This window comes from Nerophis ophidion, linkage group LG24 (genome assembly GCF_033978795.1).
Source record: "Nerophis ophidion isolate RoL-2023_Sa linkage group LG24, RoL_Noph_v1.0, whole genome shotgun sequence".
Classification (NCBI taxonomy): domain Eukaryota; kingdom Metazoa; phylum Chordata; class Actinopteri; order Syngnathiformes; family Syngnathidae; genus Nerophis; species Nerophis ophidion.
Genome location: NC_084634.1, coordinates 37,805,706 through 37,831,728, shown reverse-complemented (window position 1 = coordinate 37,831,728; position 26,023 = coordinate 37,805,706). Strand labels below are relative to the sequence as shown.

At 40.1% G+C, this 26,023-nt stretch overlaps 1 protein-coding gene across 1 annotated transcript in view; it reads left to right on the top strand.

Moving 5' to 3' along the window:
* The window catches only part of LOC133542058 (prospero homeobox protein 1-like), a 139,521-nt gene that overhangs the window by 3,905 nt on the left and 109,593 nt on the right, over positions 1–26,023 (top strand). The window contains 5 exon segments of the mRNA XM_061885875.1: positions 4,660–4,869; positions 4,872–5,264; positions 5,267–5,391; positions 5,393–5,450; positions 5,453–6,693. Coding sequence (XP_061741859.1) covers positions 4,719–4,869; positions 4,872–5,264; positions 5,267–5,391; positions 5,393–5,450; positions 5,453–6,693 — 1,968 coding nt within the window. The 5' untranslated portion in view covers positions 4,660–4,718.

Here is a 26,023-nt window from a genome sequence, read left to right as displayed (position 1 = left end):
TGCAGTTCACCTGGTCTGTGTGCACATGTGTCATATGAGCTAGTTTTAATGTTGTAAATGTGTGTTGTTTACTGTTGGAGAAGAGATCTTTGATCTCAATGGGATTTTACCTGGTTAAATAAAGGCTAAAAAAAAATGAAGTGACGTGAATGATATTTATAAAGCGCTTTTTCTCTAGTGACTCAAAGCGCTTTACATAGTGAAACCCATTATCTAAGTTACATTTAAAGCAGTAAATAATAAATAAATAAATACAATTATTCTTTTTGATAACATTGTTATTCTGAAGCTAACCAATAATAAATAGAATACTTCTTAATGCCACTTCTTGAACTGGTGGGGTAGAAAACGGATTAAAATGCATGAGAACGTTTTGTATTTTCAGCGTTGTTTTTAACACGTACCATGAATTGATTAACGTGGAGCCGACTTAAACAAGTTGAAAAACTTATTGGGGTGTTACCATTTAGTGGTCAATTGTACAGAATATGTACTGTACTGTGCAATCTACTAATACAAGTTTCAATCAATCAAAACTGTTTATACTAGCGAAATTATTCATTACTAATCGTGTTAAGCAGAGCCTGCAATTTACTCCGTTACATCTACTTGAGTAACTTTTGGGATAAATTGTACTTCTCAGAGTAGTTTTAATGCAACATACTTTTACTTTTACTTGAGTATATTTATAGAGAAGAAAGGCTACTTTTACTCCGCTCCATTTACCGTCATTCAACTGGCTACTGATTTTTATCGATCTATTTATGCAAACTTTTGTTCTGGTTTGTCAGACAGACCTTCAAAGTAGGATCTATCACATGCCTGCGTTTCACCAATCAAGTGCAGTCACTGGTGACGTTTGACTCCGTTTCACCAATCAAACAGAGCCAGGCGGTTACATGATTAACTGCACACTTTTTTAAATTTATTTATAAACCTTTATTTATAAATTTCACCATTTACAAACAGTTGAAAATAATAATAAAGTAAGTACAAAAACAGTACAAAACAGCGTCAGGGGGTTGTAAATTCAAAGTAACTAAAATAGAATACCAAAAAAAATATATATATATAAAATAAACAAAGTGTCTTCCCGCTGACGATGAACTTTCCTCTTTAGGAAGGCAGAAATCATCAGATCTTCAATCTTAAGGTGTAAAATATAGCCAGCAGGTTAGCACCATCAACAATTTCGGAGTAGGGATTGGGCAATATGTCTTAAAATCAGAGTTGGGCAATTTTAAGAACATAACATAATTGAGCTGTTTCTGCCCAAAATTGCAAAAACGATTAAAAAAAAAAATGTTAGTCATCTAAATGCATAAAACGGCTAAAATAATAAGCGAAGGAAGTCATGGTACTTTCAGACTCCGAGTCAGAGTATCCTTGTCCCAAGTTGCCACACATTAGAACAGTGTTTTTCAACCACTGTGCCGCGGCGTGAGATACAGTCTGGTGTGCCGTAAGAGGTGAGCTAATTTCACAAATATTTTTTGCAAGCCAGTAATAATAATCTGTAAATGATGTGTTGTTTTGGAGTGTCGGTAATACTCTTCCATATCAGTAGGTGGCAGCCACGAGCTAATTGCTTTGTAGATGTCGTAAACAGCGGGAGGCAGCGTGCAGGTCAAAAGGTATCTAAAGCTTGAACCAAAAATAAACAAAAGGTGAGTGCCCCTAAGAAAAGGCATTGAGGCTTAGGGAAGGCAATGCAGAATGAAACTAAAACTGAATTGGCTGCTGAGTAAACAAAAAACAAAATGCTGGACGACAGCAAAGACTTACTGTGGAGCAAAGACGGCGTCACGTTTTTACAGCTTTTTGGTTGTTAGAGGTAGAGTGTTTTAATGTAGAGTTCTAAAAAATTTTTAAAGGCACAAAAAACAGGTCGGTAATTGAGAAACGTACATTTATGAATATAAAACTTAGCCAATAGTATCATGAGGTTGCAAAGGTAAAATTCACTTTCAAAGTTTTTCAATACAGTGTAAAACTAAATATATATTGTTTAATATATATTATTGTTTTAGTTGCTTAAGAGATATTCCTGGCTCTGAATTTGTTCATTGCTATTTTTATGTTTTTGTGCATTACTTGTTGCCGTCATCGTTAAACGAACAGGTTACTCATCAGTTACTCAGTACTCGAGTAGTTTTTTCACAACATAATTTTACTCAAGTAAATATTTGGGTGACTACTCCTTACTTTTACTTGAGTAATACATCTCTAAAGGAGGGGTCACCAACACGGTGCCCGCGGGCACCAGGTCGCCTGTAAGGACCAGATGAGTCACCCGCTGGCCTGTTCTAAAAATAGCTCAAGTAGCAGCACTTACCAGTGAGCTGCCTCTATTTTTTTAATTGTAGTTATTTACTAGCAAGCTGGTCTCGCTTTGCTCCACATTTTTAATTCTAAGAGACACAAAACTCAAATAGAATTTGAAAATCCAAGAAAATATTTGAAAGACTTGGTCTTCACTTGTTTAAATAAATTCATTTATTTTTTCACTTTGCTTCTTATAACTTTCAGAAAGACAATTTTAGAGAAAAAATACAACCTTAAAAATGATTTTAGGATTTTTAAACACATATACCTTTTTACCTTTTAAATTCCTTCCTCTTCTTTCCTGACAATTTAAATCAATGTGCAAGTAAATGTTTTTTTATTATAATGAATAATAAATACATTTTAATTCAATTCTTCATTTTAGCTTCTGTTTTTTTGACGAAGAATATTTGTGAAATATTTCTTCAAACTTATTATGATTAAAATTCAAAAACATTATTCTGGTAAATCTAGAAAATCTGTAGAATCAAATTGAAATCTTATTTCAAAGTCTTTTGAAATTCTTTTAAAATTTTTGTTACGGAAAATCTAGAAGAAATAATATCTTGTCTTTGTTAGAAATATAGCTTGGTCCAATTTGTTATATATTCTAACAAAGTGCAGATTGGATTTTAACCTATTTAAAACATGTCATCAAAATTCTAAAATTAATCTTAATCAGGAAAAATTACTAATGATGTTCCATACAATATTTTTAAAAAATTTTCAAAAAGATTCGAATTAGCTAGTTTTTTGTCTTAATTTTTTTCGGTTGAATTTTGAATTTTAAAGAGTCGAAATTGAAGATAAACTATGTGTGAAAATTAAATTTTCTTTTTTTTTCCTGTTTTGTCATCTCTTAAACCGTTCGATTAAGTGTTTTTTTCATCGTTTATTCTCCACAAAAAACCCTCCTTAAAAGGAAACAAAATGTACGATGGAATGACAGACAGAAATACCCATTTTTTTATATGTATAGATTTATTTATTAAAGGTAAATTGAGCAAATCGGCTATTTCTGGCAATTTATTGAAGTGTGTATCAAACTGGTAGCCCTTCGCATTAATCAGTACCCAAGAAGCAGCTCTTGGTTTCAAAAAGGTTGGTGACCCCTGATATAAAGTAACAGTACTCTTACTTGAGTACAATTTCTGGCTACTCTACCCACCTCTGGTGTTAAGCAATGTCAGCTAAGATTTATCCGAGAGCCAGATGCAGTCATCAAAAGAGCCACATCTGGCTCGAGAGCCATAGGTTCCCTACCCCTGGGTTAGGCACTTGCGAATGTGTGTGTGAATGGGTGAATGTGGAAATTAAGTTGGGCATAAAAGTATTTAGTCAGCCAGCGATTGTGCAAGTTCTCCCACTTCAAATGATGACAGAGGTCTGTAATTTTCATCATAGGTACACTTCAACTGTGAGAGACAGAATGTGAAAGAAAAATCTAGGAATTTTAGATAATTTATTTGTAAATGATGGTGGAAAATAAGTATTTGGTCAACCATTCAAATCTCTCACTGATGGAAGGAGGTTTTGGCTCCAAATCTCACGATACATGGCCCCATTCATTCTTTCCTTAACACGGATCAATCGTCCTGTCCCCTTAGCAGAAAAACAGCCCCAAAGCATGATGTTTCCACCTCCATGCTTCACAGTAGGTGTGGTGTTCTTGGGATGCAACTCAGTATTCTTCTTCCTCCAAACACCACCAGTTGAGTTTATACCAAAAAGGATACATGGATGATACAGCAGAGGATTGGGAGAATGTCATGTGGTCAGATGAAACCAAAATAGAGCTTTTTGGTATAAACTCAACTGGTGGTGTTTGGAGGAAGAAGAATACTGAGTTGCATCCCAAGAACACCATACCTACTGTGAAGCATGGGGGTGGAAACATCATGCTTCGGGGCTGTTTTTCTGCTAAGGGGGACAGGACGATTGATCCGTGTTAAGGAAAGAATGAGATTTGGAGCCAAAACCTCCTTCCATCAGTGAGAGATTTGAATGGTTCACCAAATACTTATTTTCCACCATCATTTACAAATAAATTCTTTAAAATTCCTAGATTTTTTTTCCCATTCTGTCTCTCACAGTTGAAGTGTACCTATGATGAAAATTACAGACCTCTGTCATCATTTGAAGTGGGAGAACTTGCACAATCGGTGACTGACTAAATACTTATTTGCCCCACTGTAGCGTCTAAGCGCTACACAAGTATAACCCATTTACACACCTGGTGGCTATCAGTGTGTACTTTACTGCATGCAGCGTCTCCTGATTTGAGGTATCGTCCCTCACTCTTCATTTGTTTGACCCCCCCCCCCCCCTGCGCAGGCTTTGATCCCAGAGACGGACTGCTTTTGCGGGAGATGGCCCAATAGCAGCAGCCCGTGATGCCGGACCATGACAGCGACTCCCTCCTGAACAGACAGACCAAGCGAAGACGTGTGGACATCGGCGTGAAGAGGACCGTGGGCAGCGCCGTCTCGGCCGCAGCGACAGCCGCCACCGATAACATCGCCCGCGCCAAAGCAGCCATTTTCAGTGCATGAACTCTCTGAGCGCCCACTCTCACCACGGGTCGGACGCCGACTCCATGGAGTGCTCCGTGGTGCAGCCGCACGGGGGGCCCGGCGTGGGCTCGGCCGGCGACGGCGAGTCCAAGTCCAACGTGCTGCGGAAGCTGCTGAAGCGGGCCAACTCGTACGAGGACGCCATGATGCCCTTCCCTGGCACGACCATCATCTCCCAGCTGCTGAAGAACAACCTCGCTAAAAACGGCGGCGGGCCGGAAAGAGGGGATCGAGATCGAGGTGAGAGGGTTGAGACCTGCTTCCCCGGATCGGGGCTCTCCACCACGAGCTCCGATGCGCACCAAGAAGACGCCTGCAGCAATTCATCCCAAGAAAGCACCCCTCAGGAATGTTTGTCCCCTTTCGGCGGCCCCCCGGCCTGGGGGCCTTTGACCTGGAGCGCCTGAACGACGAGCACCTGCGCGCCAAGCGAGCCCGCGTGGAGAACATCATCCGCGGCATGAGCCACTCCCCGAGCGTGGTGCCGCCGGCGTCCCTCTCGCCACGAGCGCGACCACGACATGGACCGGGAGATGGATCTGGAGTGCCCGCCCTTCCGCAGGCCCCCGGCAGCCCCCCTCGGGCGGGCGAGGTGTGCGGCAGCAGCAGCAGCAGCAGTCGGGAGAACAAGCGCAAGCAGCGTCTGCCCCAGCAGCAGCAGCAGAGCTTCACCCAGCTGGTGTGTCAAAGGAAGGAGCAAAAGCAGGAGGAGCGGCGACAACTGAAGCTGCAGCTGGAGGACATGCAGAAACAGCTGCGCCAGCTCCAGGAGAAGTTCTTTCAGATCTACGATTCCACGGACGACTCCGAACACAACGACCTGCACAACGACATGGGGAACCTGTCCGAGGACAGCCCGGTGAGGTCCGACAACGGCGGGGACGAGCGGGGCGGGGACGACCCGCGGTCTGACAACGAGATGTCTGACCTGGACCCGGGCCACTTCCTGGATCGGGCTCGGGCGCTGCTTCAAGAGCAGGCCCTGCTGGGGGAAAGAGAGAAGCCGAGGCGAGACGGAATCGGCCGGAGCAAAGGGCAGGCCGGCCCGGGCGCCCCCGTGCACGGGGAAGGCAAGCAGCTGGCGGAAACGCTGAAGCAGGAGCTTAACTCTGCGATGACACAGGTGGTGGACACTGTGGTGAAGGTGTTTGCCAAGCCCCCACGCCCCACGCCCCAGCAGGCTTTCCCCCCGCTTTCTTTACCACCTGAACGCTTCTCCACTGTGGTCAACGGGGACAACCCCAACTTCCACACCACCAACCAGAGGCTGCAGTGCTTCGGCGACGTCATCATTCCTAACCCGCTAGACTCCTTCACCGGCATCCCCGGCCTTCCAGGTGCCGCCAACGACCAAACCGAGGCGCTGCCCTTAGTGGTGAGGAAGACGCCCAGCGAGCACCATCACCAGTCCTCCGCCGTGGGCGCCCACGGAGGTCACCACCACCCGTCTCTCCACCCCTCTTCACTCTCCGCCTCGATGGGCTTCAGCCCCCCATCCTTCCGACACCCGTTCCCCCTGCCTCTCATGGGCTACCCTTTCCAGAGTCCCCTGGGCCCGCCCGCCGGCGGCTACCTGGGCAAGGAGCGTTCCTCGCCGGACTCCATGGACCTTTCCCGGGAGACCACCAGCCTGAGGACCAAGATGGCATCCGGGCACCACCTGGGCCACCACCATCGCTCCTGCTCGCCGGCGCACCCGGGCAGCACCGCCGAGGCCCTTTCCCTCTCGCTCATCAAGTCCGAGTGCGGCGACCTCCAAGACATGGCCGACATCTCGCCATACTCGGGCAGCAACGTATCCTTTTAAAAGCGAGCGTGCGTTGAAAGGTAGATTTCAAGGCAGGTCTAGGCACCTATTTTGACTCGGAGGGCCACATTTAGAGAAAAAATGTTGTCTAAACACTTATACAAAGCCTCAAAATAATGTCCAATTGAATGCTTGAAACGTTATGACAGGCCGCCTGAAAAAACATAATGGAATTTTACATTTTTCTATGGAAGATAAAACACTGAATATTGACAAAATATGAACGTCACGCATTTTACAATCAAGTGAAACGCAACAAAAAATGCTACAAAATGGTGAAATATGCTTTAAACGTTATGACAAACCACCTGAAAAAACTTAATGGATTTTTACATTTTTTTGTGAAGGATAAAACACTGAATATTGACAAAATATGAACGTCACACATTTTACAATCAAGTGAAACGCAACAAAAATGCTACAAAACGGTGAAATATGCTTTAAACGTTATGACAAACCACCTGAAAAAAACTATGGAATTTTACATTTTTCTATGAAGGATAAAACACTGACTATTGACAAAATATTGACAAAAAATGAAGGTCATACATTTTACAATCAAGTGAAACGCAACACCAATGCTACAAAACGGTGAAATATGCTTAAAACGTTATGACAAACCGCCTGAAAAAAACTATGGAATTTTACATTTTTCTATGAAGGATAAAGCACTGAATATTGACAAAAAATGAACGTCACACATTTTACAATCAAGTGAAACGCAACGAAAATGCTACAAAACGGGGAAATATGCTTAAAACGTTATGACAAGCCGTCTGAAAAAACGTAATGGAATTTTACATTTTTCTATGAAGGATAAAACACTGACTATTGACAAAATATTGACAAAAAATGAACGTCACACATTTTACAATTAAGTGAAACGCAACAAAAATGCTACAAAACGGTGAAATATGCTTAAAACGTTATGACAAACCGCCTGAAAAAAACTATGGAATTTTACATTTTTCTATGAAGGATAAAGCACTGAATATTGACAAAAAATGAACGTCACACATTTTACAATCAAGTGAAACGCAACGAAAATGCTACAAAACGGGGAAATATGCTTAAAATGTTATGACAAACTGCCTGAAAAAACTTAATGGAATTTTAAATTTTTCTATAAAGGATAAAACACTGACTATTGACAAAATATTGACAAAAAATGAAGGTCACACATTTTACAATCAAGTGAAACGCAACACCAATGCTACAAAACGGTGAAATATGCTTAAAACGTTATGACAAACCGCCTGAAAAAAACTATGGAATTTTACATTTTTCTATGAAGGATAAAGCACTGAATATTGACAAAAAATGAACGTCACACATTTTACAATCAAGTGAAACGCAACGAAAATGCTACAAAACGGGGAAATATGCTTAAAACGTTATGACAAGCCGTCTGAAAAAACGTAATGGAATTTTACATTTTTCTATGAAGGATAAAACACTGACTATTGACAAAATATTGACAAAAAATGAACGTCACACATTTTACAATTAAGTGAAACGCAACAAAAATGCTACAAAACGGTGAAATATGCTTAAAACGTTATGACAAACCGCCTGAAAAAAACTATGGAATTTTACATTTTTCTATGAAGGATAAAGCACTGAATATTGACAAAAAATGAACGTCACACATTTTACAATCAAGTGAAACGCAACGAAAATGCTACAAAACGGGGAAATATGCTTAAAATGTTATGACAAACTGCCTGAAAAAACTTAATGGAATTTTAAATTTTTCTATAAAGGATAAAACACTGACTATTGACAAAATATTGACAAAAAATGAATGTCACACATTTTACAATCAAGTGAAACGCAACACCAATGCTACAAAACGGTGAAATATGCTTAAAACGTTATGACAAACCGCCTGAAAAAATCTATGGAATTTTACATTTTTCTATGAAGGATAAAACACTGACTATTGACGAAATATTGACAAAATATGAACGTCACACATTTTACAATCAAGTGAAACGCAACAAAAATGCTACAAAACGATGAAATATGCTTAAAACGTTATGACAAACCGCCTGAAAAAAACTATGGAATTTTACATTTTTCTATGAAGGATAAAGCACTGAATATTGACAAAAAATGAACGTCACACATTTTACAATCAAGTGAAACGCAACGAAAATGCTACAAAACGGGGAAATATGCTTAACACTTTATGACAAACTGCCTGAAAAAACTTAATGGAATTTTACATTTTCTATGAAGGATAAAACACTGACTATTGACAAAATATTGACCAAAAATGAAGGTCACACATTTTCCAATCAAGTGAAACGCAACACCAATGCTACAAAACGGTGAATAGTGCTTAAAACGTTATGACAAACCGCCTGAAAAAAACTATGGAATTTTACATTTTTCTATGAAGGATAAAACACTGACTATTGACGAAATATTGACAAAATATGAACGTCACACATTTTACAATCAAGTGAAACGCAACAAAAATGCTACAAAACGATGAAATATGCTTAAAACGTTATGACAAACCGCCTGAAAAAAACTATGGAATTTTACATTTTTCTATGAAGGATAAAGCACTGAATATTGACAAAAAATGAACGTCACACATTTTACAATCAAGTGAAACGCAACGAAAATGCTACAAAACGGGGAAATATGCTTAACACTTTATGACAAACTGCCTGAAAAAACTTAATGGAATTTTACATTTTCTATGAAGGATAAAACACTGACTATTGACAAAATATTGACCAAAAATGAAGGTCACACATTTTCCAATCAAGTGAAACGCAACACCAATGCTACAAAACGGTGAATAGTGCTTAAAACGTTATGACAAACCGCCTGAAAAAAACTATGGAATTTTACATTTTTCTATGAAGGATAAAACACTGACTATTGACAAAATATGAACGTCACACATTTTACAATCAAGTGAAACGCAACAAAAATGCTACAAAACGGTGAAATATGCTTAAAACTTTATGACAAACTGCCTGAAAAAACTTAATGGAATTTTACATTTTTCTATCATTTTTCTATGAAGCATAAAACACTGAATATTGACAAAATATTGAGAAAATATGAATGTCACACATTTTACAATCAAGTGAAACGCAACAAACAGTGATCTATGAAGGCAAGGGGAACAAAATAAACCCATCTACAATCTGATATATCACCAAGGTTTAGAACTTTGTTGTGAAAATCTCCTTCCGCGTCCTTGGAAACGCTCCCCGCCCACACTGCTTGGTGCCTCGTCTGAGCTGCTGGGACTTAGATTGCCATGGTAACTAAATAGAAGACCATAGTAACTAGTACATCATCCAAAAGTTCAGATTCCAACCATTGAAATACTTACTACGGTTCAGGGGTCTGCAACCCGCGGCTCCCTTTGGCTTTGAAACAAAATGTCAATAAATAATGGTTACTTACTTAGTTCAATTTATTTAGTTATTTTTAATATAACAGTTGTTATTTTGGAGATTTCTGGTATCTTATCATATGATAAAACATTTTGATGTATTGTAAGTCGGTAGGTGGGTCTTTATTGTCATTGAACAAGTACAATGAAACTTTGTTTTCAGCACAAACCCGTTCAAGATGAGACGAACAAACAGTGTGCAGGGAATGCTGATGAGTCCGTAAGAGATGGGAAAAATGTCAAGACGAGTAAAAAAAAATACAATCGAGACTGGGCTCCTAAGAGGGCGTTATGGCCTTTTTTTAATATCTCGATTTATATTTAAGCCATATCGCGAAAAACGATATATATCTGGATATTTTGCCTTAGCCTTGAATGAACACATGATGCATATAATCACAGCAGTATGATGATTCTATGTGTCTACATTAAAACATTCTTCTTCATACTGCATTAATATATGCGACTTTTAAACTTTCATGCAGAGAGGGAAATCACCGCTAAAAGTGTATTTATGAAACAGTTGTTAGCAGGTGACTTTTCAAATGATGCTACATATTAGCAATAATACTACTTTTGGTAGCAACGCTTGTGCCCCACGCTTGACAAAAATTAAAGTTGTCTGTTCAACATCTTCCCTCTTAAAGCCAAACAACCGCCAGACGATGGACCCCCTGCTGTTTTGCTTGGGAATTAATTCTTCCTTCATTTGTTACGAGATTTGCGCCTTATTTCTCTCTTATTACCACTCGAACGGCTGAAATAAGCAGGGGCGTCCATGAATAAGACGGCGCTTAGATGGCAGCATATGTTGTTCCAAAACCTGTATGTACCTTTCAGCATTAATGGTGCCTTCACAGATGTGTAAGTTACCCATGCCTTGGGCACTAATGCACCCCCATACCATCACAGATGCTGGCTTTTCAACTTTGCGTCGATAACAGTCTGGATGGTTCGCTTCCCCTTTGGTCTGGATGACACGATGTCGAATAGTTCCAAAAACAATTTGAAATGTGGACTCGTCAGACCACAGAACACTTTTCCATTTTGCATCTGTCCATCTTGGATGACGGCTTCTCTGGATGTTGTTGATAAATGGCTTTCGCTTTGCATAGTAGAGCTTTAACTTGCACTTACAGATGTAGCGACAAACTGTATTTAGTGACAGTGGTTTTCTGAAGTGTTCCTGAGCCCATGTGGTGATATCCTTTAGAGATTGATGTCGGTTTTTGATACAGTGCCGTCTGAGGGATCGAAGGTCACGGTCACTCAGTGTTGGTTTCCGGCCATGCCGCTTACGTGGAGTGATTTATCCAGTTTCTCTGAACCTTTTGATGATATTATGGAGCGTAGATGTTGAAATCCCAAAATTTCTTGCAATTGCACTTTGAGAAACGTTGTTCTTAAACTGTTTGACTATTTGCTCACACAGTTGTGGACAAAGGGGTGTACCTCGCCCCATCCTTTCTTGTGAAAGACTGAGCAGTTTTTGGGAAGCTGTTTTTATACCCAATCATGGCACCCACCTGTTCCCAATTAGCCTGCACACCTGTGGGATGTTCCAAATAAGTGTTTGATGAGCATTCCTCAACTTTATCAGTATTTATTGCCACCTTTCCCAACTTGTTTGTCACATGTTGCTGGCATCCAATTCCAAAGTTAATGATTATTTGCAACAACAAACAAATGTTTATCAGTTTGAACATCAAATATGTTGTCTTTGTAGCATATTCAACTGAATATGGGTTGAAAAGGATTTGCAAATCATTGTATTCTGTTTATATTTACATCTAACACTATTTCCCAACTCATATGGAAACATCCATCCATCCATCCATTTTCTACCGCTTATTCCCTTTCGGGGTCGCGGGGGGCGCTGGCGCCTATCTCAGCTAAAATCGGGCAGAAGGCGGGGTACACCCTGGACAAGTCGCCACCTCATCGCAGGGCCAACACAGATAGACAGACAACATTCACACTCACATTCACACACTAGGGCCAATTTAGTGTTGCCAATCAACCTATCCCCAGGTGCATGTCTTTGGAGGTGGGAGGAAGCCGGAGTACCCGGAGGGAACCCACGCATTCACGGGGAGAACATGCAAACTCCACACAGAAAGATCCCGAGCCTGGATTTGAACCCAGGACTGCAGGAACTTCGTACTGTGAGGCAGACGCACTAACCCCTCTGCCACCGTTTTTTTACAAACAGGGTTTGTAAAAAAATATATATATTTGGGAATTTCCGGCGGGCCAGATTGAAAAGCTTAACGGGCCGCATGTGCCCCCCGGGCCTTCATTTGCCCAGGTCTGCTTTAAAGCAGTGGTCCCCAACCACCGGGCTGCAGAATAATTTTTTATAAAAAAATAAAAATATTTTTTATTTTTTTATTAAATCAACATAAAAAACACAATATACACTTACAAATAGTGCACCAACCACAAAAAACTCCCTTTTTCGTGACAAAAACGTCCCTTTTTCATGACAAAGAAGAAAGAAAAAAAAAGGACACCCCCCTCGGGTCGCGGGACAAATTATTAAGCGTTGCCCGGTCCGCGGATACAAAAAGGTTGGTGACCACTGCTTTAAAGGGACAGGTGTGCGTTCCGAGCTCCGGGAGTGCAGAAACCGCCGATGAGTCACTCCTCCTCCCACTCCACAGCGCAGCGTTGTTGTATTTATTTTTCACATCCCTTCCTCGCCTTCTCCCTTCTCCCCGCCCAGCCTTTTTCTTGCGTCTTCTAAAAGCTTTCTTATCTCATATCGCTTACTCAGACAGATGAGGTCCCCGCCACGTTTTCTGCCCCAATTGCTTTTGTGTGCAAAAAGAAGAAGGAGCTAGATAGCATCGTAGAAGTTGGCCCACAATGGTGTCATACATCCTCGCTTATGCTTTAACCCCCGGGTGTCCTGGGCCCAAAGAAACCTTGCCCTATGGGAGGCTCCAATTGAACCCCCCCCGAGACCGAGGCTAATAGCTTAAACTCCCCCCCCCCCCTTTCCAACTACTCAACACCCTTTTAACCCTCATGAAAATTTGATTCATGCCCTGGGTTATCCTGGGAAATCTGCGCGTCGTTAACATTCATTTCATACCTGTTGTGGTCGGGGAGACCATGTTTATTTAAAGCCAAAGAGGCCTTGTTTTCCTGCGCTTGTCACCCAGGTTCGCCCGAGGACTCGGCCAAAGGTGCGGGGGTTTTTTTTTTACGAGCGCTCGTGTTTTCTCGTATGGTAAAAAAGCCCACAATCATTGTCATTACTCTTCTTTTTTTTTTTTTTTTTCTCCCCTCATTTCATAAAGATCTGTCAACAGCCCGGGGGGCCCTTCGACGGTTGCTTGGCAGCCAGATACTTTTTTTTTTTTTTGTTGTTGTTTTGTTTTTTTGGTGTTCCCTCCCCCCTCCCACCCCCCGTCTTTTCTTTTGAAGCGGACGTTAACAGGTGTTTGCAGCTCGCTGTTTATCTTTCATTACCTCGCCTTGTCTTGTCTTCTGACCCAAGGGTGAACGCTTTTGCAGAGATCCATAATCCTTTGCTTTTGCCGGCTCCCGATGGAGGGATGAAAAGCAAAACAGAGAGAGAGAGAGAGGCAACGGGAAGGAAGTAGAAAACAAACAAGCCTGCACGCCAGATGCTGGGTGGCTTTTATATAGTCTCACTAGGGTTGTACTGTACACCGGTATCAGTATAGTACCGCGATACTAATGAATCATTTTCGGTATTACCGTATTTCCTTGAATTTAAAACCTCTTCTTACTCCTGCGCTTACTAAAGGCATGCGGTAAAAGTAAGCATGCGCTAATTATTTCAAAACCTCTTCTCACTCCGGCACTTACCAAAGGTATGCAGTAAAAATTTTAGTGTGATGTAAGCTTGGACCTTAAATCCTACTGAATAGCTGTTAATCTTCTTCCCTTTATGCGATTTCAAATTACCGGTATTGAAATCAGCCTCCTCCATTTTGAAAATGATGACAGGGGAAGTGTCCTGACGAGTTTGACCCGGCAGTAATTCAAGGCAGGCACATACTATATGCCCTGCGGCAATTCAAGCGTAATTCAAGTATTTGGCCCGTGCCATTGTCATTGCTGGTTTTACAAGCAGAAGAGCATTTTCGGCAGAGCAAAATCACTGAGTACTTACAAGCAGACCCGGTTTGTAGACAAAAAAGGGCTTAAAAACTGACGATAAAGCATACCTGCCAACACTCCCGAATTTCAGTGCCGGGACAACCATTCTCCCAAATTTCTCCCGATTTCCAGCCGGACCTGAGTGAGGACAGTTTATCGTCACGTCCGCTTTTCCTGCATATCCACAGCGTGCCGGCCCGGTCACGTTATAACATCTACGGCTAAGGAGACTATTATATATGTCTCCCTTATCCATAGCTTTATATACTATAAGCCATAAAGTAGGCAGGCACGGAGCTATTTCTCAGCGTGTGTTTATTCCAGCCGGCACGTTAATACACCGACACGCAACATCCGGATCCCCATCATGCATTGCTTCAAAATTACGGCAAGTAGTAATGTCAAAAAAAAAGATAGTGACAGAGAATTGAACAAGGATGGACAATTCAACCCTAAACTCACTCCTTTCCTGCAAATTAAAATTGGACAAATGCTGCCCATACCTATGCTCCTTCAAAGGCTGTGCTATATACTTGAATTTTAGTATATATATATAAGAAATACTTGTATTTCAGTGTATTTTAGCTATAAATATACTCCTCCCCTCTTAACCCGGCCCCGCCCACCTTAACGGGCTAACATCCATCCGCCGTCGGCAGTAATCCTCGTCTCCACGGCGACGAATTAAGTAAGTTTCTTACACTGCAGGATGAGGAATAGCTAAACATGCTTCACTATACACAGTAGCTCACCGCCATCACAATGTAAACACACATCATGGGTGGATCTACACCTGACATCCACTGTAATGATACCAAGTACAGGCACGTATTTACGATTACGTCGATATTTTTTGGTATCAAATGTACATTATGTTTATAAAGTCAGGAAATATGTCCCTGGACACACTCACACTATGAATATGACCAATGTATGATCCTGTAACTACTTGGTATCGCATTGATACGTAAATTTGTGGTAGTAGATAAATGACCCAATATGTTTCCGATTAGGAACCTTTGTTTGTTTACTTACTACTAAAAGACAAGTTGTATGTTCACTATTTTATTTAAGGACAAACTTGCAATATCAAACATATGTTTAATGTAGCCTGAGATTTTATGTTAATAAATGCCATTTTTTGTGTGGTCCCCTTTAATTAGAAAAGTACCAAAAAGTATCAAAATAATTTTAGTACCGGTACCAAGATATTGGTATCGTCACAACTAAAGATGTCCGATAAAATAGTGACTTTCGTCGAGTAAAACGACGACCCTTTCAATAAAATTGCCCAAATTTTAAGCTTTTCTTGTAAAACTGCGACTGTTATTGGGTAAAAATTCCAACTTTTATCACAACATTGCACAAATGTTCAGTTTTTCTTGTAAAATGTTGCAACTTGCGTTGAGTAAAATGAGGACTTTTATTATGACACTGCCAAAATTCTTAGTTTTTCTCGTGAAATTGTGACCTTTTTCTTGTGAAACTCCAACTCATTTTTCACAAAAAGCTTCTTACATTTGCAGAGCCGATATCCGATATTCCGATATTGTCCATCTTTTAATTACCAATTCCGATATCAACCGATACCGATATATACAGTTGTGGAATGAACACATTATTATGCCTCATTTTGTTGGATGCATTAAACAATGTAACAAGGTTATCCAAAATAAATCAACTCAAGTTATGGAAAAATAATGCCAACATGGCACTGCCATATTTATTATTGAAGTCATTATTTTTTTAACATGCCTCAAAACAGCAGCTTGGAATTTGGGACATGCTCTCCTTGAGAGAGCATGAGGAGGTTGAGGTGGGCGGGTTTGGGGGATATATTGTAGTCTCCCGGAAGAGTTAGTGCTGCAAGGGGGTCTGGGTTTTTGTTCTGTTGTGTTACAGTGCAGATGTTCTGCCGAAATGTGTTTGTCGTTCTTGTTTGGTGTGGGTTCACAGTGTGGCACATATTTGTAACAGTGTTAAAGTTGTTTATACGGCCACCCTCAGTGTGACCTGTATGGCTGTTGTTTATTGGCGCTCTGTACTTCTCCCTTTTAAAAAGTCATGAATTTTACTTTTTGAAACCGATAAGATTACATTTTAAAGCAATTATCGGCCGATAATATTGGCAGTCTGATATTATCGGACATCCCTAATATTTAATGACCACACACCATACAACCCCCCCCCCCCCCCCACACACACACACATTTCTATTACATATAAGATGTCCGGCTCAACTGGACCCGGGGCTAATAGAAGTGTGGAACTTGATGTTCTATGTACCACGCACACACATCAGGCCTAGACAGGAGGAGGACAGGGTGTAGTTCCACAAAGGGTCAAATGTGCGCGAAAAGGAGAGTTGTTTATACGACCACTCATAGTTAGAGTTAGTGCTGCAAGTGGTTCTGGGTATTTGTTCTGTTGTGTTTATGTTGTGTTACGGTGCGGATGTTCTCCCGAAATGTGTTTGTCATTCTTGTTTGGTGTGGGTTCACACATATTTGTAAACGTGTTAAAGTTTTTTATACGTCCACCCTCCGTGTCACCTGTATGGCTGTTGACCAAGTATGCCTTGCATTCACTTGTGTGTGTTTGTGAAAAGCCGCAGATATTACATGATTGGGCCGGCACGCAAAAGGTTTATTGGCGCTCTGTGCTCCTCCCTACGTCCGTGTACACAGCGGCATTTTAAAAAGTCTTTGTGACGGACTCTTCCCGTCGTGCGGGTTCCCAGGACCATCAAGGAAGGACATTGCTCGAGCAGGTTTGACTTGCTTTAATTTTCAAAAAGCTCTGTCTGCAGGTCTGGTGGCTTTTCGGCTCCTTCCTCAACTTCTCACTCCTCGGTCGCTTTTCAGCCGTCGTCGCCGTCTCTTCCGCTCTTTATTCACCGCTGCAGGTGCTGCATGCTCTCCAACTCCTTCTGCCCCGTTCTCTCCTCCTTCTCCCCTTTTATACATCAGGAGGAGATATGTCAATTGTGTCCAGGTGCGCAATCCACACCTGATCTCGCTTGCGGCATCGCATTGCACGCTCCGCCTCGCCGCTCGCCCGCATTCTCCGCCTCCTTGCCGCCATCTCCGCTGCTCGTTCGCTGGCTCCGCCTCTCCACAGTCTTATTTTTGACTTTTTGAAACCGATACCGATCATTTTGAAACCGATACTGATAATATCTGATATTACATTTTAAAGCATTTATCGGACATCCCGAGTTCCAACACTAATTCTGACCATCAGTCCTTTTTTGTAAATGACTAATGGCCACACTCGAGGTCTGCCATTCGCCGCTCTTTTGTGCCTCCCTTCTTCATCGTTCGCCCCCGACTTTATGAATCGCTTTGCTTCTTTCTGAGCCTTCGGAGGTCGGCGACAGCTTGTCGGACATTTCGCTCGGTGCGTTCAAGTTCACCCGAGCAGATGGCCGCCGTCGCTTTCCACTTCTGTCCGCCGTTCAACCCTGAATCCTCCCGTCCCGTACACCTGGAATCGGGACGGTGAAGCGGCCATTAAGAAGCGTCGAGGAAAGCGGTGATTTTCTTGCCCGGGTGTCGGGGAAGGCGAGGCGCGGGCCAGCTGGTGCGAGCTCGCCATCATGACAAAATAATAGCTCCGCACGCCACCCCGAAGTCCAATCACAATTACATTTGCAAGCTGTGAGGGAATTGGAGATGAGAATGTCTCATCAGGAGATGTGAGGCTTTCTTAATGGTCCACAGTTTATGGCTTTTTAGGATTTAAAAAAAAAAAAACCATCATCCTAATTCAGGGGTGTCCAAACTTTTTCCACTGAGGGCCACACACTGAAAAAATCAAAGCAAGCTGGGGCCATTTTGATATCTTTTATTTTAAAAAACAATACAATGTATGTGTAAAAATATACTTTTAGGCCTCCACTCAGTTATGATCCCGGTGACACCAAAGGGTTTTGGTCCAAAAAAAAAAAAAAGTGTCATTATTCAGTATTCTTATTACTATAGGCGTAAATCTCTAGATCGGTCAATATAACATTTTTAAAAAGTTATTTTGTATGCCCTTTTTGTCAAAAAAAACCACTTTTTTTTATAGAAAAAACACAAAATATGCAATATTTTCACCCAATAACATTTAAAAAAATGTTTTGGTTTCCTGCTGGTTCCACTTTGGATGGGACTCTCGCTACTATATTGGATCCACTTTGGACTTGATTCTCACGGTTACGTTAGATCCACTATGGATTGGACTTTCACAATATCATGTCAGATCCGCTCGATATCCATTGCTTTCGGTCCCCTGGTGGGGGGGTGGGGGGGTTCCAACATATGTGGTCCTCTCCAAGGTTTCTCATAGTCATCATGGTCGACGTCCCCCTGGGGTGAGTTTTTCCTTGCACTTATGTGGGCTCTACCGAGGATGTCGTTGTGGTTTGTGCAGCCCTTTGAGACACTTGTGGTTTAGGGCTATATAAATAAACATTGATTGATCAAGTGGAATATTTTAGATTATATAATAAGTGTATTGTTAAAAAGGTCAATAAGTCATAACAACATTGATTTTAATTCATTATTATTTTTTGAGCAATGGCACTTAAAAAAAAAATCACAGTAAAATTATTGGGGATCCAAATTCATTATTATTATTATACATTATTATTCATTAAAGTGTTAAAAAATAAATTCAAATTTTTTGTTTACTTTTAACACAATAATCTCGAGAGCAACTTCAGATTTATTCGTCAATTTTAAGTTGTAATGTTGTTTATGTTTTTTGATTGTTCGTTTTAAAACAAAAACTTATGGCAAACACAAAATATGCAGCATTTTACCCCAAAAATATCTCAAACTGCAATATTTAATGTGACGTAATTGGAACCTTGAATTGGTCAATAATTTATAATGACGTTGATTTTGATTCATGATTTTTTTTAAGAAAAAAACAGCCTTCATGGCAGTTTTGTGTTGTTAGAGTCAAAGAAAAACATTTTTTATAGAAAAAACACAAAATATGCAATATTTTCACCCAATAACATTTTTAAGTGGAGTATTTTAGATTGTATAATAAGTGTATCTTTAAAAAGGTCAATAAGTCATAACAACATTGATTTTAATTCATTATTATTTTTGGAGCAATGGCACTTAAAAAAAAAAATCACACTAAAATAATTGGAGATCCAAAACGGACTCATTAAAGTGTTAAAAATACATTCTTATTTTTTTGTTTACTTTTAACACAATAATCTCAAGATCAACTTAAGATCTATCCATCAATTTTAAGTTTTAATGTTGTTTATGTTTTTTGATTGTTCGTTTTAAAACAAAAACTTATGGCAAACACAAAATATGCAGAATTTTACCCCAAAAATATCTCGAACTGCAATATTTAATGTGAAGTAATTGGAGCCTTGAATTGGTCAATAATTTATAAGAAAGAAACAGCCTGAATGGCAGTTTTGTGTTATTAGAGTCAAAGAAAACCATTTTTTTATAGAAAAAACACAAAATATGCGATATTTTCACCCAATAACATTTTTAAGTGGAGTATTTTAGATTATATAATAAGTGTATCTTTAAAAAGGTCAATAAGTCATAACAACATTGATTGTAATTCATTATTATTTTTTGAGCAATGGCACTTAAAAAAAAAAAAATCACACTAAAATTATTGGGGATACAAAACGGTCCTACTCATTAAAATGTTAAAAAATAAATTCTAATTTTTTTGTTTTCTTTTAACACAATAATCTCCATATCAACTTCAGATCTATCCGTCAATTTTAAGTTTTAATTTTATGTTTTTTGATTGTTCGTTTTAAAACAAAAACTTATGGCAAACACAAAATATGCAGCATTTTACCCCCAAAATATCTCAAAGTGCAAAATTTAATGTGACGTAATTGGAGCCTTGAATTGGTCAATAATTTATAAGAAAAAAACAGCCTGAATGGCAGTTTTGTGTTGTTAGAGTCAAAGAAAACCATTTTTTAATAGAAAAAACACAAAATATGCGATATTTTCACCCAATAACATTTTTAAGTGGAATATTTTAGATTATATAATAAGTGTATCTTTAAAAAGGTCAATAAGTCATAACATTGATTTTAATTCATTATTATTTTTTGAGCAATGGCACTTAAAAAAAAAATTACACAAACATTTTTGGGGATCCAAAACGGTCCTAGTCATTAAATGGTTAAAAAATAATTTCAAATTTTTTTGTTTACTTTTAACACAATAATCTCGAGAGCAACTTCAGATTTATTCGTCAATTTTAAATTGTAATGTTGTTTATGTTTTTTGATTGTTCGTTTTAAAACAAAAACTTATGGCAAACACAAAATATGCAGCATTTTACCCCAAAAATATCTCAAACTGCAATATTTAATGTGAAGTAATTGGAGCCTTGAATTGGTCAATAATTTATAATGACGTTGATTTTGATTCATGATTTTTTTTTAAGAAAAAAACAGCCTTCATGGCAGCTTTGTGTTATTAGAGTCAAAGAAAACCATTTTTTTATAGAAAAAAAAACACAAAATATGCAATATTTTCACCCAATAACATTTTTAAGTGGAATATTTTAGATTATACAATAAGTGTATCTTTAAAAAGGTCAATAAGTCACAACATTGATTTGAATTCATTATTATTTTTTGAGCAATGGCACTTAAAAAAAGAAAAAAATCACACTAAAATAATTGGAGATCCAAAACGGACTCATTAAAGTGTTAAAAATAAATTCTTATTTTTTTGTTTACTTTTAACACAATAATCTCAAGATCAACTTTATATCTATCCATCAATTTTAAGTTTTAATGTTGCTTATGTTTTTTGATTGTTCGTTTTAAAACAAAAACTTATGGCAAACACAAAATATGCAGCATTTTACCCCCAAAATATCTCAAACTGCAATATTTAATGTGACGTAATTGGAGCCTTGAATATGTCGATAATTCATAATGACATTGATTTTGATTCATTATTATTTTTTAAAGAAAGTAACAGCCTGCATTGTGTTATTAGAGTCAAAGAAAAACATTTTTTATAGAAAAAACACAAAATATGCAATATTTTCACCCAATAACATTCTTAAGTGGAATATTTAAGATTGTATAATAAGTGTATCTTAAAAAAAAAAAAGTGTTTACTTTTAACACAATAATCTCGAGATCAACTTCAGATCCACCCGTCAATTTTAAGTTTTAATGTTGTTTATGTTTTTTGATTGTTCGTTTTAAAACAAAAACTTATGGCAAACACAAAATATGCAGCATTTTACCCCAAAATATCTAAAACTGCAAATTTCTAATGTGACGTAATCGGAGCCTTGAATTGGTGTGAAGTGAATTATATTTATATAGCGCTTTTTCTCTAGTGACTCAAAGCGCTTTACATAGTGAAACCCAATATCTAAGTTACATTCAAACCAGTGACCAATTGGTCAATAATTCATAATGACATTGATTTTGATTCATGATTTTTTTTTTAAGAAAGTAACAGCCTGCCTGGCAGTTTTGTGTTATTAGAGTCAACATTGCAACATTTTCTTGTTAAATTTCACCTGTTTTCTCTTTTAGCCCACTTTTTATGTTTTGTATATTTTTAATCGTATTTCTAGAATGTGCCGTTGGGCCGTTAAAAAAATCCCCTGCGGGCCACAAATGTCCCCCGGGCCGCTCCTTGGACATCTCTGTACCTAATTAGTTAGAAGTTAAAACATTGAGATGGGGGAACAAGGAAAAACTCCCACCTTGCCTGATTGAAAAGGAGCTGTGTGTCTGCGTCTGAGGGGTCCATTGTACCCCCCCCGGAGCAGATGGTGTGGTGTGGGGAGTGAAGTGCTGCTCTTTTGGCCGGGCCTGATGGAGTAACACCAGCCTGCCAGCCCCCCCCCCCAAGACCCTCGCTCCCTCTTACTGCATCAGACAAAGTAGACGGGGGTCTTTTGAGGAGCCAAGCCGTGGCGTGGTTCCTGCGCTAACCCCCAGGCCAAGGGCAATCCAATCCCGCAGCTGATGCCTTCTCCCCTCGCTATGGTTACGGCTACATCTGGACACTCCTCTGAGCTCCCCTCCCCCCCACCGCACGTCGTAAACAACGTCAAGTCGGTCTACCTTGGCCGGCGCCGAGTGTAAACCCTCATGAGAATTTACGGATCAAACCTGGTCTTGCTTACGCTTGATTGAAGCTCCTTGTCAGTGGCTTTAGCCCTTGTGTGGAGTTCCCGTGTTCATTTTTTTTATCAATCAATCAATGAATCAATGTTTACTTATATAGCCCTAAATCACTAGTGTCTCAAAGGGCTGCACAAACCACTACGACATCCTCGGTAGGCCCACATAAGGGCAAGGAAAACTCACACCCAGTGGGACGTCGGTGACAATGATGACTATGAGAACCTTGGAGAGGAGGAAAGCAATGGATGTCGAGCGGGTCTAACATGATACTGTGAAAGTTCAATCCATAATGGATCCAGCACAGTCGCGAGAGTCCAGTCCAAAGCGGATCCGACACAGCAGCGAGAGTCCCGTTCACAGCGGAGCCAGCAGGAAACCATCCCAAGCGGAGGCGGATCAGCAGCACAGAGATATCCCCAGCCGATACACAGGCAAGCAGTACATGGCCACCGGATCGGACCGGACCCCCTCCACAAGAAAAGAAAAATGATACAGTTAATTAATTTCCTAAACTGAGACTCTCTGACTTTGATACATGTTGAAGAACATATATCACGATACATATATATATATATCCCTCCCGGTAACAGTTCAAGATGCCACCTCAGTAGAAGCATTTAAGTCTCACCTTAAAACTCATTTGTATACTCTAGCCTTTAAATAGACTCCCTTTTTAGACCAGTTGATCTGCCGTTTCTTTTCTTTTTCTCCGATGTCCCACTCTCCCTTTTGGAGGGGGTCCGGTCCGATCCGGTGGCCATGTACTGCTTGCCTGTGTATTGGCTGGGGACATCCCCGCGGTGCTGATCCGCCTCCGCTTGGGATGGTTTCCTGCCGGCTCCGCTTTGGACTGGACCCTCGCGACTGTGTTGGATCCATTATGGATTGAACTTTCACAGTATCATGTTAGACCCGCTCGACATCCATTATTTTCGTCCTCTCCAAGGTTCCCATAGTCATCATTGTCACCGACGTCCCACTGGGTGTGAGTTTTCCTTGCCCTTATGTGGGCCTACCGAGGATGTGGTAGTGGTTTGTGCAGCCCTTTGAGACACTAGTGATTTAGGGCTATATAAGTAAACATTGATTGATTGATTGATATTGACTAGAGATGTCCGATAATGGATTTTTTGCCGATATTACCCAACTTTTAAAGGCCTACTGAAAGCCACTACTAGCGACCACGCAGTCTGATAGTTTATATATCAATGATGAAATATTAACATTGCAACACATGCCAATACGGCCTTTTTAGTTTACTAAATTGCAATTTTAAATTTCCCGCCAAGTGTCGTGTTGAAAACGTCGCGGTATGATGACGCGTGCGTTATTTTCCAGCCCGATCCAAGTTATAAGTAGTCTGCTTTAATCGCATAATTACACAGTATTCTGGACATCTGCGTTGCTGAATCTTTTGCAACTTGTTCAATTAATAATGGAGACGTCAAAGAAGAAAGATGTAGGTGGGAAGCTTTTAGCCTTTAGCCACACAAACACACAGTGTTTCCTTGTTTAAAATTCACGAAAATGAAGCTTTACTATGGATCAGAGCGGTCAAGCAAACATGGATCAAATGTCAACCGGCAGTTTTCGGTGAGAAAATTGTGGTAATTAGTCGGCTCTTACCGGAGACATCAGCGGAGCTTCCGTCTTGCTGCTGCTGCTGCGTGAGTTCCCTCAGAGACTCTGGCTGTCAACACACCCGTGGCCACACTCCTTCGACTTTCAGGTACTATTTAATCTCACTAAAACACTGGCAACATAATAGGCAGATAAGGGATTTTCCAGAATTATCCTTGTAAATGTGTCTAAAAACATCTGAATCGCTCTCACTGCCCTTGCCTTTTTTTTTCCTAGTCCTTCACTCTATATTTCCTCATCCACAAATCTTTCATCTTTGCTCAAATTAATGGGGAAATTGTTGCTTTCCTGATCCGAATAGCTCTTACTGCTGGAGGCTCACATTATTAACAATGTTCAGATGTGAGGAGCTCTACAACCCGTGACGTCACGTGCACATCGTCTGCTACTTCCGGTACAGGCAAGGCTTTTTTATTAGCGACCAAAAGTTGAAAACTTTATCGTCGATGTTCTCTACTAAATCCTTTCAGCAAAAATATGGCAATATGGCGAAATGATCAAGTATGACACAGAATGGAGCTGCTATCCCCGTTTAAATAAGAACATCTCATTTCAGTTGGCCTCTAATTACCGATTCCAATATCAACCGATACCGATATATACAGTGGTGGAATGAACACATTATTATGCCTCATTTAGTTGTGATGCCCCGCTGGATGCATTAAACAATGTAACAAGGTTTTCCAAAATAAATCAACTCAAGTTATGGAAAAAAATGCCAACATGGCACTGCCATATTTATTATTGAAGTCTCAAAGTGCATTATTTTTTTTAACATGCCTCAAAACAGCAGCTTGGAATTTGGGACATGCTCTCTCAGGGAGAGCATGAGGAGGTTGAGGTGGGCGGGGTTTTCAGGGGGTAGCGGGGGGTGTATATTGTAGCGTCCCGGAAGAGTTAGTGCTGCTAGGGGTTCTGGGTATTTGTTCTGTTGTGTTAATGTTGTGTTACGGTGCAGATGTTCTCCCGAAATTTGTTTGTCATTCTTGTTTGGTGTGGTTTCGCAGTGTGGCGCATATTTGTAACAGTGTTAAAGTTGTTTATACGGCTACCCTCAGTGTGACCTGTATGGCTGTTGACCAAGTATGCTTTGCATTCACTTGTGTGTGTGAAAAGCTGTAGATATTATGTGATTGGACTAGCATGCAGAGGCAGCGCCTTTAAGGTTTATTGGCGCTCTGTACTTCTCCCTACGTTCGTGTTCCACTGCGTACAGCGGCGTTTTAAAAAGTCATACATTTTACTTTTTGAAACCGATACCGATAATTTTGAAACCGATAATATCTGATATTAAATTTTAAAGCATTTGTCAGCCGATAATATCAACAGTTCGATATTATCGGACATCCCTAATATTTAATGACCACACACCATACACCCCCCATACATTTGTATTACATATAAGATGTCCGGGTCCACTGGAAATTGATGTTCTGTGTACCACACACACACACACAGCAGGCTGAGACAGGAGGAAGACAGTGTGTAGGTACACAGAACATATAAGGGAGAAATGTGCGAGAAAATGAGAGCAGACAGTGTTGACAAACAATGTTGCAACCTTGTGTGGGAACCGCAGGTGCAGGAACACAAAAGAAGAATCCCTGTGGGGTGCAGAAACTGGCGGAGGAATTTTCCGTGCAACGTTCATATTGTTGTTACTCAGCCAGCGTTTGCGTTTGCAAGGTTGCAACATTGTTTGTCAACACTGTCTGCTCTCATTTTCTCACACATTTGACCCTCTGATGTGCTGTCAAAATCAACCACTTTTATGTTAAAATACTGAACAGATGTTTACCTTATCTCAATCAACATCTGTTCAGTATTTTAACATAATAGTGTTAAAATGATCCACACAGGGTTGCAATATTGTTTGTCAACACTGTCTGCTCTCATTTTCTCGCACATTTGACCCTCTGATGTGCTGTCAAAATCAACCACTTTTATGTTAAATACTGAACAGA